This window comes from Crotalus tigris, unplaced genomic scaffold, assembly GCF_016545835.1.
Source record: "Crotalus tigris isolate CLP2741 ecotype Arizona unplaced genomic scaffold, ASM1654583v1 scf7180000018491.14276545383:2951260, whole genome shotgun sequence".
NCBI classification, from domain to species: domain Eukaryota; kingdom Metazoa; phylum Chordata; class Lepidosauria; order Squamata; family Viperidae; genus Crotalus; species Crotalus tigris.
The window spans coordinates 59,121-79,516 of NW_024097037.1; the positions used below are offsets into that span (position 1 = coordinate 59,121).

At 37.5% G+C, this 20,396-nt stretch overlaps 1 protein-coding gene across 2 annotated transcripts in view; it reads right to left on the reverse strand.

The window, feature by feature from the left end:
* Positions 1–419: 419 nt before the first annotated feature.
* The window catches only part of LARGE1 (LARGE xylosyl- and glucuronyltransferase 1), a 405,761-nt gene continuing 385,784 nt past the window's right edge, over positions 420–20,396 (reverse strand). Inside the window, exons 13-15 of one of the 2 annotated variants that reach the window (XM_039353059.1) lie at positions 17,207–17,353; positions 9,216–9,411; positions 420–4,576 (exon numbers count right to left, since the gene is read on the reverse strand). In XM_039353059.1, the coding sequence (XP_039208993.1) occupies positions 4,379–4,576; positions 9,216–9,411; positions 17,207–17,353 (541 nt within the window). In that variant the 3' untranslated portion in view covers positions 420–4,378. Of the gene's footprint in view, positions 4,577–9,215; positions 9,412–14,349; positions 14,770–17,206; positions 17,354–20,396 lie in introns of those variants that run through there. The other variant, XM_039353060.1, reaches the window with a different exon arrangement.

Sequence of the window (20,396 nt, forward strand, 5' to 3'; positions counted from 1 at the left end):
TTTGATTTTTTGTTTAATGTTTTGTTTTTAATTTTTTCCTCTTTTTTTTTGTATTACTTCTCTCTCATTCCAAACTGCAATCTTCTACATGCCATGATTATCACCAGATGGGTCATAGATGTTGACCTCTGCTTCCTATTATCGATCAAAGTCAAGGTATAACCAGGTTACTAGCCTTAATTGTATTTTTCCCACATGTAACATTCCCTGCTGATGGTGAGGGTGGTACCATTCAATTCTAGCTCATTTTGATAAATATCCCACAATCAGAGTCCTGTTTTACTCCAAAAAACATGCTCATGCTATTCTATAAATGACTCTCTAATTTAAAGTACCCTTTGTAAGCTAATAACTGTTTTCACATCCTACCAACTCAGGGGTATATGCAGTATACTGGCACATTCTCAGGACAAAAAACATTAAATTTTAATGTTTAATGTTACACTTGTACTAAAATATTAACAGTGTGACTTATGCCATTCTTTAGAAGTATTTGTCACTGTTCCATGGAACACAATGTTAGGTAATTGTACATGGAATATTTCTACTGTGTTTGGCAATATGCCATTCATATTTTTAGTTATTGTTTATATCACTTTTCAAAACATAAAAGTTGTTTGCATTTTGAATGCATACATTAGAAGGGAGAAAAATCTCACATTAATGCAAAAGAGATGATAAATACTGAAATGTTTTGCAACAGCCCACTCAACTTGACTGATCTCCAGATGTGTGGATTTCAGCTCTCCAAATCCCAGACAACACTGCTGTCTCTGAAATTTTAGAAATGTAAATACAATACCCATATTTAAAAGGGCCCCACGCTGGGAAAAGTTGTTCTAAAAGAGATTTTAATTTTAATAGCTAAGTAAAGATTGCCCATACAAGATTGTGGAAAAATTAAAAAATATTTTCTCTTCATCTTTGACTTTGTAATAACTTATCTACATTTTGATGCTTCAGAAAGTAGGAAAGCTATATCAGTAAAATAGAGAATAGGCACCAGACAAAGCCCATTAGATTCTTATCTTTTTGAGGCAGGTTCATAACTAAATAATTAATTATAATTATTTATTATTATAATTATAACCTTCATTCTGACTATATATAAAATGCTCTTTAGAGAAATGAATAGGTTTGACATATCATTAAACTATGAACAGATTAATGAACAAATTAATTAAATTAAACTATAATTTAAATCATGCTTTAAGTGTCAACACTTATTCCTTCATTCTGCTTCCATTTCTCTTCATCTCATATGACTGCTTGAAGGCTCTCCAGGATCTGCACGAACAGGCAGCTTTGCTAGCTGTCTCAGCGTGTGCAAATGGCAAATAACTGGTCTATGGGACTATGCAGTGGGCTGGATCAGATATTACTTGAGATTCTCTCTATTATTCTATGTTCAGACATGTTTCGTTACAATACCAGCATCCAAACTTTAGAGTCTACTTTCATATAAGTTTGTGCATGGCCCTGTCACTGCAGAGGCAAATTGAAGCCCTGCTCTAAGGCACACACTTTAATATGTTCTTAAATTTCTTATTTTCCAGAGAATAAACTAGTAACAGATAGCTTGCATTTCATTGTAGCTTCCTGCTTGACCAATCTTCTCTGTCTTTCTGTCTTTTCTTACTTTAGGCATACTAGTCAATGGTTACATGCCATAGAATGGCTTGCTAAAAATGAGCAATTCTGTCAACGTCATTTGTATTTACACCATATTACTTTTCTCACCAACCACAATTTATTTAGGCTGCACTATATAGGAAACAAAAAGCTATATTCTTTGAATATTCAGGCTTCCCAAAGTAGGCACTTTTTACAAGCAATATTTTGCATAGGGAAATACATTCTTGTGCCTATCTTTCTCAAATATATACCTTGAAACAGGGACGTATTTGGTTAGTTATTTGATGATGACCACCAGACATGGAATAATAATTTAAAAAGTCCTGAAAGAAGGTTCTTGCAAATGACTTCCATACTGTTGCTAATAAAACTATAGACACATATCCTGTAAACCTTTCAATTCAGAGGCATTACCTTTACGTGTATTTTCCCAAGGCCTATATTATTTGTACATAAAAGTATGAAATTATGAGTTACGAATTACATCAGAAAATTTTGAGCAATGCAGGTCTTAGAATTCAGGCTTTTTCTATAGACTTGTGAAGTCCAAAATGAACAATTAAACAAACCTTAATTCAAATTTCTTATTCACTCATCTTTACAATACACCCACTAGTATTGCATAGTATTATAGTCAAGTAATGTTGGGGCAAGTTTTATTATTTGCTGCTAGCTCGGTTTTTCTGGAGCTAATTATGCTAGGAACAGATTGATGTGGCTTCTCCTTATTTTGTTCTCACATAGTTCCTCTTTAGCTTCCCACCTTTTTTCTTGCAAATTCTTAAATAAAGACGTGTTCTGAATAGGAACATAAATCCTCTAAAGTGATTCTGGGGTCTCTTTGGAACCAAATGCATATGTCAGCCATGCAATGCATACATTTACTAACAATGAGATTGCTGAGCTTCAGGTGGTTCCCAAGCTTTGTGGAATGGAAATGAAGCAAAATGTGTTGCTCTAGTATTAATCTTTCAGTAGAAGAAAAGGAAACAGAAATATGTGAAGCATGCACTATTGTTTCTCTGGAAGTTCTGAACAAAATCCCAAGCCAAGAATTCTTCTACTTCTTTTGACTTGAAGGAGCAGCTTTGATCTCTTGGGTGTAATTGTTATAGATCAGCACTGATGCATAAATCCTGGAAAATCTTTGGAACCCAGACAGTTTACTACAAAAATTGAAAGAAGTCACATTGGCCTTGCCAAACAGGAAATATGGGATAGTTAATAGTACAAAATGCACAGTGACTAGTCATGTAAGGATGTTGGTAAGACTCTTTAACATTCTTGGGGAAAGGAAGAGAGACATAATTCTGATTTATTCAAATTCTGCTCTCTGAATAACATTGCAACCAAATACAAATAGCCCCAAATAAGGGTAGTGCATTAAACCTCATCTCCTCCATCCATGTAAACACAACATTAATACTGAAGAAATAATAATAAAAAAAAAAAATATCCAGTGTTGGGTTGCATGTCTCTGTGTTAATGTTCCTTGTTCAAGATTCTCAACCATACTTACTTCTACATACAATAATGGGAGTGAACTGAAATGATTCACCTCCAAGCAAAGACCATCAAGATTTTCCCATTCTTTTCTCCCCTACCAATACACCATTTCATTTCATTTTGTTTTTGTTTTAGTTTAACAACACTTGATTGAATTAGTTCCTCAAAGTCTGTAATTCTGTGGTTCCACTCTCCTGCTTAGTAATGATGTCCACTCACACCAAATGTACAGTATGTGAAGTGGAAGAGCTATTGGACTGATTTTCCCCAATCACCTGAGTTTATTAATTAATTAAATATTAATCCTTTCTTCCCAATACTTTAGATTCCAATTTGATCTGTATGGCAAAAAAATACTTCAAAAAAACCCCCCATAAAATGGAAGCAAAATTGAATGTGACGGATATCTTCCCAGGTCAGTAAAAGTACAGATCTTCTTGGGGGAATGGCTAGATACAGAGATACATCTGAGGTGTGAAAGGATGTGATTTAGTTTGAAAAAAAAAGGATATGAACAGAGCAGGTGATAGTGGTGGGGAGTTGGAGAAGAGTCCATCTTGCAGCATAAGAGCAATGATTGAGTGATGCCACAGAAGTGCATACACAATGCTGTGAATATTCAGAATATAATATATCACAAGTTCCATTGGTTGGATATAATTCCCATTCATCTGACAGGGGAAGTCTGGTTCAGCTTACTTTATAGTGTTCTCTGTGATTGGACAAAAGTTGTGTGACATAGGCAAATTCCTTTAATAAGGAGAAGTAGGGGGCTCTTTTTGTTCATTTAATTCACAGGATAATAATCTGAAGATCTTCCTTTACATTTCTTTTTTTTTAAAAAAAAAACTGTGATATTATTAAATAGTTAACATGAAAGCCTATATTCCAAAGAAGATCTGTGTGCAATTTTAAGAATAAACATCTGTTTTACACAGTTACTGCCACCCTGTGTGCTGCCAACAGATGTGGGTAGTGCTGTCCCCCAACCCCATACATTTTGTATCCACCTCTTGGTCAATCAAGCCAACGTTTTGTAAGGGGTGGATGAGTGGTGCTTTTGAGCAATGTCCGGAAATAACTTGTTCCAAAGCTGTACTGTTAGAACTGTTTGATATGGTTTAAAAACAAAGCAAAACCAAAAACAACCAACGGTGTCCCACAATTTAAGAACGGGGTCCACACATATGAAACAGCTCCTCTTTTCAGGTTCTTTTCCATTAAGAGTTTGGTGGTGCTAGCTGTTGTTCTCAGCCGTGAGATATTTCAATGCAGCAAAGCCATAGCGGCGTGACATATCCTGCTGGAACTCTTCTTTGAGGGTCTTGAGACAAATACGGTACTGCTTGTTGGAACGGAATTTGGTGATGTCAAAGCTGGGCGCATGTGGCATGTGGATCATATAGGCATTGGGAAGCACCGTGAATTCATATTCCTGAGGAAGACAGTCACAGTAAGAGTGAGCAAGAAGACCAATGTCTCATAATTCTTTTATACCAATAGAAGAGAATATGTGTAGCTCAGGGCTGAACTGTGGGGTCCTTGGTACTCTCTGAGCTCAGTTGTTTTCTTGTAGACAATTCATTACCCAATCTCATCAGTACTATTTAGTTGGGTAATGAAACATCTGCAAGAAAACCATCACGCTCAGAGAGCACTAAGGACCTCACATTTCCTTTTGTTCTGTCTCCTCTCCCCCACAGCCTTAAGCATTGAAAAAACTGTAAAACAGCAAGCGTAAGTCAAACATTGGCACTTATAAAATGACGGTCTGCAAATAAAAATCTTTTCTTAATCTCAGTGTAAATATATCTCCCCTCCCTGCCTGCCCATTTTCTTTTGTTAACTTGAGCAAAATTGAATATGGCATCTGCTTGCTAAGCATGTGTATAGTTAGGTTTTGTAAACCCCCCCCCATATGAGAAAAAAACTTGGTCAGTATTTACTGATGTTTCTAGATCATGGCCAAGACTGGCAAAAGAAAAAAGTTGAAAATTTGTGTTAGAGGGGGAGAAGAGGACACTTAAACTATGTCTAAACCACCTTTGGAGCAGTTACAATTTTGCAAGGTAAATAGAAGCCTAATAAGTGAGCACTCTTGTGGTGAAATTTCAGAGGACATATTAATAGAACTGAGTTCTGCTAAAGTTATTTGTTTAGGATAGAACCAGAACCTTGTCAACTATATTAAATGCATAAAATGTTGAATCTTGGGATTTATCATCTGAAAGACTGCTTGCATCTGCTACAGAGCAGCAATCCAGAACAGCTTAAGCAATTCTCAAGAAGCTTTTCTTTACAGAGAGATGAAACTCCCTATTAATCACTCTGCATTTATTGCAGGGTTCTGGTAAAAATGAAAGTTTTTGATTAGCAATCCTTCAGTTTCTGATGACATGTTGATAATACAGATACATATAAAGCCAATGTTAGATTCATCTTCTAGCTGGGCTAAGAGAATTTTGCAGCTTTGTTTTTACCTTCTGCCTCAAAGCAATGATCTTTTACTGACATCAAAGCAATTCTCTGCTGCCCTTTCATCTTTCCTCAGTTATGTTGCTATTCCAATTTTGCCAAGAGCAGTTGTTTCTCTTCACTGCTTACATATTTTTATGGTAAAAATAGAGCTCACTGTGGTATCATTACTATGATAAATTTGAGGAGTAAAAAAAGGAAATGTCAAGCCATGGATGCGCCCATCAAGTCATCATGAATTGAGCTTGATTAACTCAGAAGTATCCTACCTTGGAAACTTTCAGACCTGTGGACTTCAACTCCCAGAATTGAAGACTCCAATTTTGGGAGTTGACGTCCACAAGTCTTAAAGTTGTCAAGGCTAGACACCTCTGTTTTAACTGCAAGCACACAATTCTAGAGATCACAAGCAAGGGCATTTTCTCAACTCTGTTGACTTGATGCTCTTTTTCACTTTTAAACTGGGACCTGTGCCATACAAAGCAGAGTTTTCCTACAAGGCTATTTCTCCTCCATCACATCCCATCAAGTCACCCCATAGTTCTATACTTTATTCCAATAAACATATTGATTCTAATTGAACTACGAACAAGTGCAGACACTCTTGAAGAGCTAATCCCACTGGATCCACTGTTTTCCTTTCTATACAGGTAGTCCTCGACTTACAACCATTTGTTTAGTGACTGTTTGAAGTTACATACACATTGAAGTAAAATGGTCAGTCCCTGCACTTACAAGAATGCAATATCAAGGTCAATATCAGATCAAGGCCATCAAGACTAGCCTCTTGCTCGAAGAGGAAACTCAAATTAACACATTTGTAGAATTTCCCAGGTATAGATGTCTGTAGTTCTTTGGTTCCTCCTTTCCCTTAGTATGCTAGGAAGCAATTCGTCTGGAGATATAAACTCATTCAAAGTAAACAACTATTCCCTGGTGCATATTTTTAATTATTCTCGGTCTTTAATATTGTGGCTTCATTCTACTTTTCAGTACTGACTGGTATAATACACTGACACTCTCAGAGAGGACAGAAGGGTCATCAGCACTTCCTGCTTACTCTGAGAGTAGGATCACCATTTAACCATCTCTTGAGGACAGGAATGTCCAATCATCCTTAACCTCTACTTATCTTTTCTTGCTCTGCAATAAAAGGAACCGAGATGGTGCAGCAGTTAGAGTGCAGTACTGCAGGCCACTTTAGCTGACTGTGTTCAGCAGGTCAGCGGTTCAAATCTCACCGGCTCAAGGTTGACTCAGCCTTCCATCCTTCCGGGGTAGGTAAAATGAGGACCCAGATTGTTGGGGGCAATGTAAATATATATATACATTGCTTACTGGTGTACACCGCTTAGAGAGTGCTTGCACTTAAAGTGGTATATAAGTCTCATAAATAAATAAATAAAATAAATTAAAGTTAGTATTTCAAAGTCGTGCAGGGTTATGGTCTCTTCCTGCTCTTCTTCATTTTGTTATAAGCAAATATTTTCACTCCAGGTTGGATACTGTGCACCGTAGCAGAATTCCTTTTGCAGAGAAGACTGGTAAAAGGCCGTCTTTTTTTTTTTTTAAATAAACAGATTCACTAGTGGACCAGTGAAACATTCGTCTCCCTCCCTCCATCGTGAATGTTAGAAAAGTTCTGCTACTTTCCCCTTCTAGCCAAAGTAACAGGAAGAAAGGAAAAAACATGTTTTCTTTCTTTTATTTTCAGTGATCCACTAATGCAGGGGTCCCCAACTCCCAGTCCATGGACTGGCATTGGTCTGTGGCATGCCAGAAACTGGGCCATGCAAATAAGCGAAGCCCCATCTGTGGGGTGTACAGTACATCCCATCTGTGGGGTAACAGTACACAAAACCACTCCCCCTCTGGTCTGGGGAAAAACCTCTCACCACAGAACTGGTCTCTGGTGCCCAAAAGATTGGGGGCTGCTGCACTAATGGACATATCAGATAGAAGATGTCAAATATGGATGGGGCTCCTGCAAAAGCTCCATCATTTGGAACCAAATCTTCAAATCTCTTCCACTGAAACGAAAGTGAGCTATATTTGTTTTCCCAGTGAAATAGTGAAAAAACAGGGGACTTTTCCAATTTTCATCCGCATAATTGTTGGCCAACATTGGCCAGCATTGTTGCTAAACCTGAACTCAATTTCTTAAGTTGTCTTCATTTACAGCTGGATTTAGCATGGGAGGACTGCTGTTGAAAGAGCCCAGTGATAATAATGTCTAGGACCTAAATAGTTTTGTCCTTCCAATAATGTATAGGACCTGAGTAGCTTTGTCCTTCATACATTTATCTGTTAACATTCTACCTTTTTTACTGAACAGCTGGTATACTGATACTTCTTGCATTTTGTACAAAGCTAAAGAAACCTGTTTTATATCCTTAGCATTCTTTGCCAACTTCAACTCATTCTATGCTTTAGCCTTTCTCACACTCTATGTACAAAGACACTGTTATGAATTGTCCTATTGCCCCCTTGAGAAACATTTGCCTCATTTAAAAGAGTAAATGCTCCTTGAGAGGTAATCCAAAGAGTGAGCTGTATCTTTCCACCTGCTCTGGGAAACTGTTTTGTAGAGAAGCAAAGAGCTAATTGTAGGGCAGACCTGCTCATTTAAGATACCAGTTGCAAATTTAGAGATGCTGGTTAGAAGCACGGTACAGTTTATTGTTACCCATATTCTGGCAAACTGATTACTGGATGGGGGAATGATCCCACTGGGTGTTATTTGGCACAAAACATTTTTTTCATCAGACATAATTTTTTATATTCTTTCATTTTTGTCTCTTGGAATTAATTTGGAGCACCAAATGTTTATACAGAAACCTGAAGCCCATTATGTATGAACATTGCAAAAAACAAAACAAAACAAAAAAAACAAACAAACAACCCCACTCTGCAGTGGGAAGAATCCTGGCTATGTCATTATACTATATTCCAACCAAATGGAGCCGAATTACAGGCTAATTCGGCTCACTGCTAGGAGTTTGATGCTCACTGGCTCAAGGTTGACTCAGCCTTCCATCTTTCTGAGTTTGGTAAAATGAGGACCCAGATTCTGTAAACTGTTTATAGAGTGGTGTTAAGCACTATGAAGCAGTATATACGTGCTATTGCTGTTACCCAGAATTAGGAAAAATAGGATGGTTGGCTGTGCTAGCCAGGAGTTATGGGACCTGTTGATTAGGAAAACTATTGTTTTCTGCTTGTTGCTAATAGTATCAATAAATTTTTCAAAAGCAAAGATTACAACTCTTTCACAAATGAAGGCGAAATACGTGTCCCAGGATGAAATTGCAGAATCCAATCTAGATCAGTCACCAGGACCAGAGGTTTAGTTTTCTGAGTTTTTGGATTCGTGCTGGAACCCATCTTCAGGGAACTTCTCTTTAGCAGAGTGTATCTAGCACACAGATTGGATCCTGTACAACTCTTCCTTATTAGTGAATCTGAACAAGAGTGGACTCCCACATTTATAATGCAATAAGAAACAAACTTTCTAGAGCATCCTATTTTATATTTATATCCTTTTATATTTAGAAAAAAATGGGAAAACAAATTGCTACAACTAAATTTCTACTTCTCACCTGTGCATCCAATTCCATAATGTGTGCAACTTTATTCCAACCAAATCCAACAAACCTTCGGTCATATTCTGGACAATCCTGCCTTACCACAACATATGGCTCAAAATCTGCTTCCCATTCAACTCGGTATGGTGTGGTGGCTGTTCGCCACTTGGCAAAATTGGTTGGTGCATGCCCTTTTGTCCATACGTGATACCTGGAAAACATATGGTTTGAAAAAATCATTGATAGAAGTAAGCCTTGGAAACAATCCATGTGGAGATCTGTTGAGAGTACAGTTTGGTTCACTTCTCTTTCACCTCTTGGTTTGTTCACTTGACAAGAAGTGAATGAAACTTTTTGACAACACTGCTGATACAAAAGTCAGAAGAGGTTGCTGCACATGCATAGCACCTGAAGAAAGTATCTTCCAACTTTTGCATGAGCCTCAAAGCAGGGCAAACGAGCAGCTTGGCCATGTGGCTTTGGTCTGAGGAAAAGATACTGTGGTACTTCAGGATGCAGCTTTGAGAACCTCAAAGATGTCAGATTTTCAGTGGGCATTACTATCCGTTGACTTTGGGGGAAAAAATGAAAAATGAAATTTTCTATAATTACAGATTGATAATCTAAGCAAAGAAATCATGACTGATGAAGGAACAGTAACCACAGCAGTTCTGGACTATGACATTTAACTGCTAAGATTGTAAAAAATGGTACTCTGAGAAGATATTGACATGCAGATAAATGCTTTGCAAATGAGCTCAGCCACCATTCACAGTTATAATTTTTTTCTTTTTAATTTAGTAGTTTGTTTTCAAGGCAAGCAGAAATCTGTGAAGGTGTTTCAGTCATCATGGCCGAAATTTAGATCAATACAGGCATTAAATAAAAGCCTAGGCAAATACTATCAGTGCCATCAAAGCTATCATTTTGTTGCCATGTGCCATCTACACAATTTCATCTAGACAATCAATTCAATTTACAGGAAAGGATCCTTTTATAATTTGTTAATTTTACCAATGTCATTGCCAGGCCTATCCAAGCACAGCTACTATTCTTCAATTAAGACAATGATCAATACTTTTCTTTTGCATTCATTTATTTATATATCAAATTTATATGGCCACCTATCTTTGGGCATTGTACAACAAAGTTATACATAGTAAACATATAATAAATCAGTCATTATTAGAAATGTCCTTAAAAAAACAAGGCATCGAGAATCGATTATGCTCTATGTACCATTCCAGAATGATATCGGCTACTGCCACACATCTATCAATTAAACCAGGACACTATTACATCATTTGTTCATATAGTATACCATATTCCAATGTTTACTTGAAAACCCAGTACAGTCAGACAGACTTGATATTGTATCTAGATTTAATTTAAACATTGAAGACCTCCATGGAAATCTTGAAAATATTCAACTTGAAATTTTGACTTAACTTTGTAATCTAAAGGATCCTATGGTTATGCTCACAGAAAAAGCATATGTGGAATAAGAACAGGGCTGGAAGGGACTTAGGGAGTATTCCAATCCAACCCTCTGCCTTATACCAGTGGGTCCCAATCTTTTGGGTGCCATGGACTGGTTCTGTGAGGGCTCTGGTTTTGGCATTGCCAGGTTCCACACATGTGTGGATGGGGCTTTGCTTGCTCAAGTGGCCCAGGGGCTGGGGATCCCTGCCTTATACCATCCCAGACAAATGGACGTCCAATCTTTTCATGAAAATCTCCAGTGATGGAGCACCTACAACTCCAGGAAACAAGCTGTTCCATTTATTGTTTTCATTGTCAGGAAATTTTTTCTTAGGTCCAGGTTGGATCTTTCTTTAATGAGATTCCATCCATTGCTTTGCCTTCCCTTGAGTGCTTCAGAAAATGAGTCATCCCCTCTTTTTTGTAGCTGCGCCCCCAAGTATTGGAAGACAGCTATCTTGTTACCCCTCATCCTGCTCTTCGATAGGCTAAACATACCTAGTTCCCTTAACTGTTCCTCCTATGGCTTAGCTTCTAGTCCTGTTCTAGTCCTGTTATCATCTTTGTTGCTCTTCTCTGCACTCTTTCTAGGGTCTCAAGTTCATTTTTGTATTGTGGTGGCCAGAATTGGACAAAATGTTCCAAGTGTGATCTCACTAGTGTGGTATAGAACATTTCTATAGAACTCGTATAGAACTAGTGATCTCACTAGTGCGGTGCTAACATTTCTCGTGATCTTGTTACTAAGCTTCTGTTGATGCAGTTTTTTTGCCACCTGCAGCCCACTCTAACTATACTTAAGTGGTAAGTATGAGCCAGTAGTGTTGTCCACTAGGAAACTTAGATGTCTCTCATAGTTGCTACTATTGAGTCATTTGGTTATTCCTGCCTAAGTGCAAGACCTTACTTTTCTCACCACTGAACAGCATCTTATTGGATAAGGTCCAATAAGAGCCGAGGTGGCGCAGCAGTTAGAGTGCAGTACTGCAGGCCACTTTAGCTGACTGTGTTCAGCAGGTCAGCGGTTCAAATCTCACCGGCTCAAGGTTGACTCAGCCTTCCATCCTTCCGGGGTAGGTAAAATGAGGACCCAGATTGTTGGGGGCAATGTAAATATATATATACATTGCTTACTGGTGTACACTGCTTAGAGAGTGCTTGCACTTAAAGCGGTATATAAGTCTCATAAATAAATAAATAAATAAGGTCCAATGCTTCCAAATCATTCAAAAAGGAAATATTTCTATTCTATTTCTTCAGAAACAGTATAAAAATCGAATCAAAAATACATTTCAAGAATAGTTATTATAATATGCTAATAACTTTTAGTAAAATAAAATAAAGATGTTTGTATTTATTCTTTATTTGGGATATTTATTATTTCTTTGAAGTACGAGAAGAAATGGTAAGAAGAATAGTCCTACTGTTCTTATTGTATTGGTATTGGGTAAAGCCAAGGCCTATCTGCTCGTAGTTCTGTTTTTTGTTTCTTACAATGGCCAGCAAATTGTCTTTGAGGTGATAGAGATATGCCCTTCTTCCATTGTTCCACTATAATTGGCTTTTGGAAGCACGCTGTCTGCAGTTTGAAGATAATATTAATCACAACTTCGATAATATCTGGGTATCTGAAGAGAAAATGAAAATGAATTCCTATAGCTCTGTAGAATCTTTGAGAGACTGAAATGCCCAAACATGGTTGTACAATGAATCTGGGGAGACTTCATTAATCTATCAATATATTATTTGTTGCTTGTTCTAGCACTATATAAGTTTCTATTCTACCAGGTTCTTTGGCACAGAGCTGCAATTAATAAAGAATACACACACACACACACACACACATATATGTTAAAATCCAATAAAAGTCGATCACCAAGAGAATAAAAATGTAGAAAATTTATTAGCTAACCTAGCTTTTGTCAAGAGTTTTTGACATCGTCAGGGTATAAAAGGCAGTTTGTTGGGAAAGCTTATATGCAACCGCTAATCATCTGCACTCGGCTCCTAGACCGTGTTACAGGACCCAGCTGGGCGTGCTGTAATTTGAGTGTGTGTCTTACATCAGAGTATAGTTCTTTCTTACTTCCTTTCTGTGTTCCGTCGCGCGTATCTCTTTCACTAATCCTGGGATTGGCCGGAGTTCCTTCACTTCCCTCGTGGGTAGTGATTATCTCCCTCCCACCAACCTTCTGTCCATGGTTCTGCTTGTTGGGGTGTGTGTATGTTATCCCCCGTTTCTTTTTGCTTCCTCCGGTTGTCCTAGTCGAGTTACGGTCTGATCCCCCCATCTTTTGCAATTGTGATTCAAGTATTCCATTTCGTTTTATACTATTCTTCTTCCCATCCCTTTTTATAGGTGTCATTTCAATTTTTGCTTTACTGGGTCCATTGCTATTCTCCCTCCCTCGTTCCTGATAGCAACTGCTTGGGGGTGCCTGAGTAACGGTCCATTGCTGCCTAGTTCGTGATTGGGAAGCCCCCCATTCATGTTCTCCGCGTCCAGATTTTCCATCCTCACCCCCCGCTGGGAGGTCTTTCCGTCAGGCTGCTAGGTGCAATCTACTCGCAATTCTCTGCTTCCCTGTCAGATCAGTTGGTACAGAATCGCCCTCTTCCCCACAATGTGACCTAACTGCTACCACGCATCTGCGTGCCACACTCAGAACACAGAAAGGAAGTAAGAAAGAACTATACTCTGATGTAAGACACACACTCAAATTACAGCATGCCCAGTTGGGTTCCATAACACGGTCTAGGAGCCGAGTGCAGATGATTAGCGGTTGCATATAAGCTTTCCCAACAAACTGCCTTTTATACCCTGACGATGTCAAGAGCTCTTGATGAAAGCTAATAAATTTTCTACATTTTTATTCTCTTGGTGATCGACTTTTATTGGATTTTAACATGAATATACCCAAGAGTCATATTTTTACTTGTATAGCTGATATATATATATATATATATATATATATATATATATATATATATATATACACACACACATACACATACATACATACACATACATACACACATAACACACACACACACACACACACACACACACACACACACACACACACATATATATATTTTCTGAGGTTTTCGCGGGTATTTGTATGTAGGTCTTTGGTTGTTCGGGTTTTCTCCCACGTAAAATTGGAAGTGTCTTGGCGACGTTTCGACGAAGTCCCATTCGTCATCTTCAGGCTGGTGCTTTCATTGCTGCTCGAGGCACGAAGCTGAAAGCACCAGCCTGAAGATGACGAATGGGACTTCGTCGAAACGTCGCCAAGACACTTCCAATTTTACGTGGGAGAAAACCCGAACAACCAAAGACCTACATATATATATATATATATATATGGTACAAATAAAATACGAACACCAGGAGAGTATAAATATAAAAATATACTTTACTAAAAGCTGCCAAGCTTTCGTTTTCCTGATGATGTTTGGAGTCTCCAAACGAAAGCTTGGCAGCTTTTAGTAAAGTATATTTTTATATTTATACTCTCCTGGTGTTCGTATTTTATTTGTACCATAGACATGCCCAGGAGTCGTATTTTTATGCAAATTTTCCATTTTCCAGGAATATTCATTCCTTAATATTTTTCAGGAGTTCTCTAGAATCATTATAGCAGCATGCATTTTGTTAAGTCTTTTTTCCCCAGAATGAACTATAGTAAACCAAACAAGTTAAGAGAGAATTGCTAATTTTGTTTTGTTTTTATTTTATTTTGGCTCAATGTAATTGCATTCAAATTTGTTGACATGGACAGGTCATCAGTCAATACACATTAGCGCAATACAGAAATTTTACTTGGACAAGAGACTATATAATGTGACTTTCTTTCTCTAAAATTCCCTGAATAATAAGAGAAAAAGTAATTGCACTATATTTGGAAGTAGATTCAGAGCAGCAGCAATTAACATAGTCTGAAACCTTAGTGGAACAAAGTTTAATGTTTTTTCTACAGACAAGGAAATCTCCAGACCTTTAGTATAATATACAATGAAGCCATCCATTATTCTCCATTACAAAGCTCTCATACTCAAAATATCCAGGCCACTACAAAATTTGCTGGAAAGAGAAATAAAAGGAAAACATTTACCATAGAGAACTAATTCATATGTCTCATATGCCCAAAAGGAAAAAAGTTAACCATTTTAGAAAACAGGAGACCAAATAAAAATAAAAATAAAAAGTTTGGAATGATCAGGAATCATTGTCATACAACTTTCCCCTATTAGTTTGGCTTGCGATAGTTACTAACAACTTATTAAAAACACCCTGAAAACCAAGGTAGAAATGGTTGGTTGGTGGATGTGGGCTGTGAGAAGATTGGAACAATCAGATGGACTAGCTGTAGGGAGAAATACTGGACATGGATGAACAAGCTGAAATGAACACAATAGAGTTGCTGAATCCAGAAACAGGACATTCAGGATTTAGGAGATACTATTTCTACATGGGATTATAAGCTTCCTTAAGGATCAGCTTTATAGTCTGAGATTCTTCATGGATTCCGTAAAGATTTATATGCTGATAAACTCAAGAATTACTTTGTAGTAGATAGTTGCTGAAAACTGTTCAGAAACTGCAGCTGTCTAAAAATGCAATCTGGCTGCATGATTCTGAGAGATTACATATAACCGTGGTAGTAAAGCTAGGGCACGTGTGCCACAGGTGGCACGCAGAGCCCTCTCTGTGGGCACGCATGCCGTTGCCCCACTCCTAGACCTTCAGCTGGGTTTTATAAAACCTTTTCGCTTTAGGCTTCCACCGCTGTGTGCAAAAAAAAAAAAAAAAAAGGTTCAATCAAGTAATTTCAACTTCTCATGGAAAAAAAAAAGATCTCGCAAAGCAGGAATTGATTGATTGAACTTTTTAGTCCCACCCAGTCTGCCCTTACCACTGCAGCCATGCCCACCCAATGGGCCACGCCCACCAATTGGCCATACCCATCCAATAGGCCACGCCCACCCAGCACATGATGATACATAAGTTGGTTTTGAGTTGCAGTTTGGGCACTCGGTCTCTAAAAGGTTCGCCATCACTGCCATATAAATTCATATAATCGTATAATCAGTTTGACCGGGCACTGGTTGTTTTTTGAAGCCAATTCAAGGGTTTCATTATAACATATAAAGACTTACAGTACATGACTTTGACCCAAACTGATCATAGCTGAATAACAGAGTTGGAAGGGATCTTGGAGGTCTTCTAGTTCAACCCCCTGCTCAAGCAGGAAACCTATAACATTTCGATAAATGCTTGTCCGACCTTTTCTTGAAAACCTCCAGTATTGGAGCACCCACAACTTCTGGAGGCAAGTAGGTAACAGGGAAGGTGTGATATGTTTCATCATGAGTTAATGATCAATTCTCCTTTTCCCATGACGAGGCTCAGGTTTTGAAACACATTTTTAAGAAAAGGTAAAGGAGACCTTGCGGATATTACTCCACTAGTCATTGCCAACTATGGAGGCAGTGCTCATCTGTTTCAAGGCCATTGAGCCAGCACTGTCTGAAGACATTTCTGCGGTCGTGTGGCCAGCATGACATCATGAAGCACTGTTACCTTTCCACCAAAGTAGTACCTATTAATCAACTCGCAATTGCATGCTTTTGAACTGCTAGGTTGGCAGATGTTGGGATGGGGGCAGGAGCTCACCCCGTTGCGTGGCACTGAAGTCTTGAACCTGAGCTGCTGACTTTCTAACTTTTTTTGTGTGTTTTTTTAAAAAACACATTGCATTGTTATAAATTGAAACTTGTTCTTTGTTTATGAGGAACCAAAAACACATTGAAGTCGTGTAATATTAAATATTTTATTGTTAAAGGATAATTGTTTTAGTTCTTGGTGTTCTATAACTCATTTTAAATGATGTTTTTATAATTGGTTTTTATTGTATTTTATTTTTTTGTAAGTCACTTTGATCTATGAAGAGAGGGGAGGACATTCATACCCACTTACATCCCTGGGGAAGGGGGACAGATGGAGGATTTTCAGAAGATGTAAACCAATTTCCCACCTGGTTCCACAGCAATCTTATCTTAGAGATTTCTTACTGAACTTACTGCTTAGAGTCCTAACGGGAAAATATATATCTACCTGACAACCACCCTCCACCCAAAGTACCGCGTGTTTTGCTGTCCTTTTAAGAAATGGAACTTTGTTTGATGACTGTCTGTTTTTCCTACTATTGGAAGCCAGGAAAAATATCCAAGACTCAGTAGTCTTTCCCAAAAACTCTTTCTTATGGTTTATTGTCTAAAACTCCCCAATCTTAATCTTTTCAAATTAAACCTCCAGACAACCTCCTAAGCCTCAGTGAAACAGGGTAAATGGATGGCTCATTTTAAGTAATAAAAGGGAGAATGAGAACATGTTTCTAACACAAGTTTAGAATGCTTTAAATGTACACTACTATGTGCTTTTTTTTATACCCAACTTCTTAAAATAGAGAGGGAGGAAGCAAATCTTTTGAATGAATTAAATAAAATACATGCAATACCTGAATGTGAAGAGTGTTCCCATGTCCAACATAGATAACAGCTCTGCCTTTGACTTTGGAAAAGAGAGGCGATAGCGGAGAGTTTCAAAAGCAGGTACAATTAGAGCTTTTCTTGTATTGGCTAAGTCAAGTTGGTCAACAGATTTCCTAGAAAAGAACCAGCAAATAAAATCAACCAAATGTTAAATTAGCTTTCTAGAAGGAAGTAGCAATACAACTGAATTATATTATTTTCCACAGAGAATGCTATAATTGGTTACCATTTAAATTTTCATTTACATTCAAAGCCATCTTGTATGCATTAGTAATTGCATTAACATGAAGTACAATTGGCAGATACTTTTAGATACAGCTACAAAGAAAATTTCTACTTTCTCTGATAAGAAAAAGCCTCCACGCAATAAATAATATTCACAAAGTGCTGTCCCAAGTGTGAAAAATGAGATTCTTTTTTTTCTGTTTGAATTTTTAAAAGCTCATGATTCATACGTTTATTTCCCCAATTTATATTCAGACGTGTTTGCCTATAAGAATTATCACCCACTCTTTGGCAAATGCTGGCAATGAATTGCAAAATTATGGTATAACCTATCAGAAGTTCTCAAGCAGCAGTGTGAAAATGGAAGATTCACTTTCATGTCTCTTGGGGAATATTTTTCTGAATAAACTTTAAACTTTAGATTTTGCTATTAGCTTTAATTAACTGGTTTCCTCTCAAATATTTTTCGGTGGCTGTTTTATAAATGAGGTAACTCTTTGCATACTTTTCTGAAAATTATTTGAAGTGTCTGTATCACATTCCTTTTTCACTATGTACTATATTTTGTCAGCTTCCTATTTTAAGTTTTGTATACTTTTTCTCTGTTTCCTTTTTTCCCTCTGCTTCCATCAATTCTAATTGACCCAGGGAACTACTTCTAAATAAAAAAAATATTTTCCAATCCACCTCCTCCAGCTGCCAAGATTATTCAGTGCTTGTGACACTCTTAACAATTCCACCCCCAGGTTTAGGTGTTACTGTTCTTCTGTTGATTCGGCACAGAACTTGGTGTGACCGACAAGATAGCAAAGCAAGGAGGAGGAATACTGAAGTCATTTATGTCTCATTAAGTGTGCTTAGACTCAGCCAGGTAATGTGCCTTCATAGTAGTCTCATGAGCAGATCATGATTTCATGTTTTTCAGCTGTCATGACAGACTTCCAGGATTTTACTTTGCTCACTGGAAGTAGAAGTCAAAATAAGATCCTGCACAGTTGGAAGAATGATCCCCTGAATGATCATTACAAGGAGAAAGCCACAGTTTGTTGGTAGAGCAAATGCATTAATGCAGAAAGTACTTGACTTCATCTAGTTAGGGGAAAAAACTCTCACAATGGAATTGTCATGCAAATCGTCAATTCTAGAGACAAGTGTTTCTTAAAGTATGACCCAGAAGTCCTAGGGGGTCACCCTAGAACCTCTGAGGACTCTCAGAAATCAGAATTATTTCTCAGTTTATGTTGAAACATAATACAATATTAAAATCCCATCCAATAATTGTGGGAGTGATAGTGACAGCAAACATGTTAATTTTAAATATTGATATATATAATCCATACAAACAAAAACTCTTTTGGAATCCTTCATAATTTTTAAAAGTAGAAATCGGTCTTGAGAGAAAAAAAAGTTTAAGAAACACTGCTTATAGATGATATTGGCTTAGGCAGACCAATGGGGGGAAGAATTTTAGAGAAAAAAACCTTTAAACATTATTATAACAATATTGGGCTAGGTGGACCAATAATCTTACTCCATACTGACACAGCTTCCTATATTCCTTATAATATGGCACTTTTGTTCTCTAGAGCAACAGATACTCAAACCAAGTGGAACTGTTACTGCTCCAACTGGCAGATTGGAACGATGGATAAATGTTACAGTATAGTGTTTCTCAACTTCGATAACTTTAAGTTGTGTGAATTTCAGCTTCCAGAGTTTCCCTGGAAAACATAACTACTGCCTCACCAAAATAACTAATGATGCTACTGATTAGACCCATTTTTGAAAACAAAAGTTGTATCATAAATGTTAGCTATAAAATGCTAATTTCTGTACTGCTGGAAAAAAATCTATATTACTCCAAAAAGGATTAAAAATATATAGATTTGCATATAATAAATTATATACACTGATATATATAGGAAGGGAAATCTATTTCATTTGAAGGGAAAGCCTTAATTAATTTGTGAGCTGTTTAATTGCTCATTGTTAATAATAATAATAATAATAATAATAATAATAATAATAATAATAATAATAATAATAATAATAATAATAATATTTGAAAGGGACCTTGGAGGTCATCTAGTCCAACCCCCAGCTCAGGCAGGAAACCCTATACCATTTCGGACAAATGGCTGTCCAGTCTCTTCTTAAAAACCTCCAGTGTTGGAGCATTCACCACTTCTGGAGATAAGTTGTTTCACTGGTTAATTGTTCTAACTGTCAGGAAGTTTCTCCTTAGTTCTAGGTTGCTTCTCTCCTTGCTTAGTTTCCACCCATTGTCCTGCCTTGGAATATAGCTTGACACCCTCTTCTTTGCGGCAGCCCCTGAGATATTGGAACACTGCTATCATGTCCCCCCTCGTCCTTCTCTTCATTTAACTAGATATATTCCAAGTGTGGCCTTACCAAGGCATTGTAAAGTGGTATTAACACTTCATGTGATCTTGATTCTATCCCTCTGTTAATGCATCCTAGCACTGTGTTGGCCTTTTTGGCAGCTGCAGCACACTGCTGGCTCATATTTAGGTGATTGTCTACTAGGACTCCGAGATCCCTCTCACAGTTATTACTATTGAGCAAGGTACCCCCTATACTATATCTGTGCATTTGGTTTTTCTTGCCTAAATGTAGAACCTTGCTTTTTTCATCATTGAATTTCATTTTGTTAGATAGCGCCCAGTGTTCAAGTCTGTCCAGATCCTTCTGTATCTTAAGTCAAACAGCGTGGGAGAGAATGCAGTGGCTGAATTGGTATAAGAAGAGGGGACACTTGAAAATGCAAGCCATGAGATCCAGTACCATTTTGAAACAGTTTGTAGAACTTAATGTAAGCAAAAAAGGGTAATAGTTTATTTGTTGCATTTCTACACTACCCTTCTCACCTAAGTGACTCTCGACAATTCACAATAAAAAGTGGATAGAAAA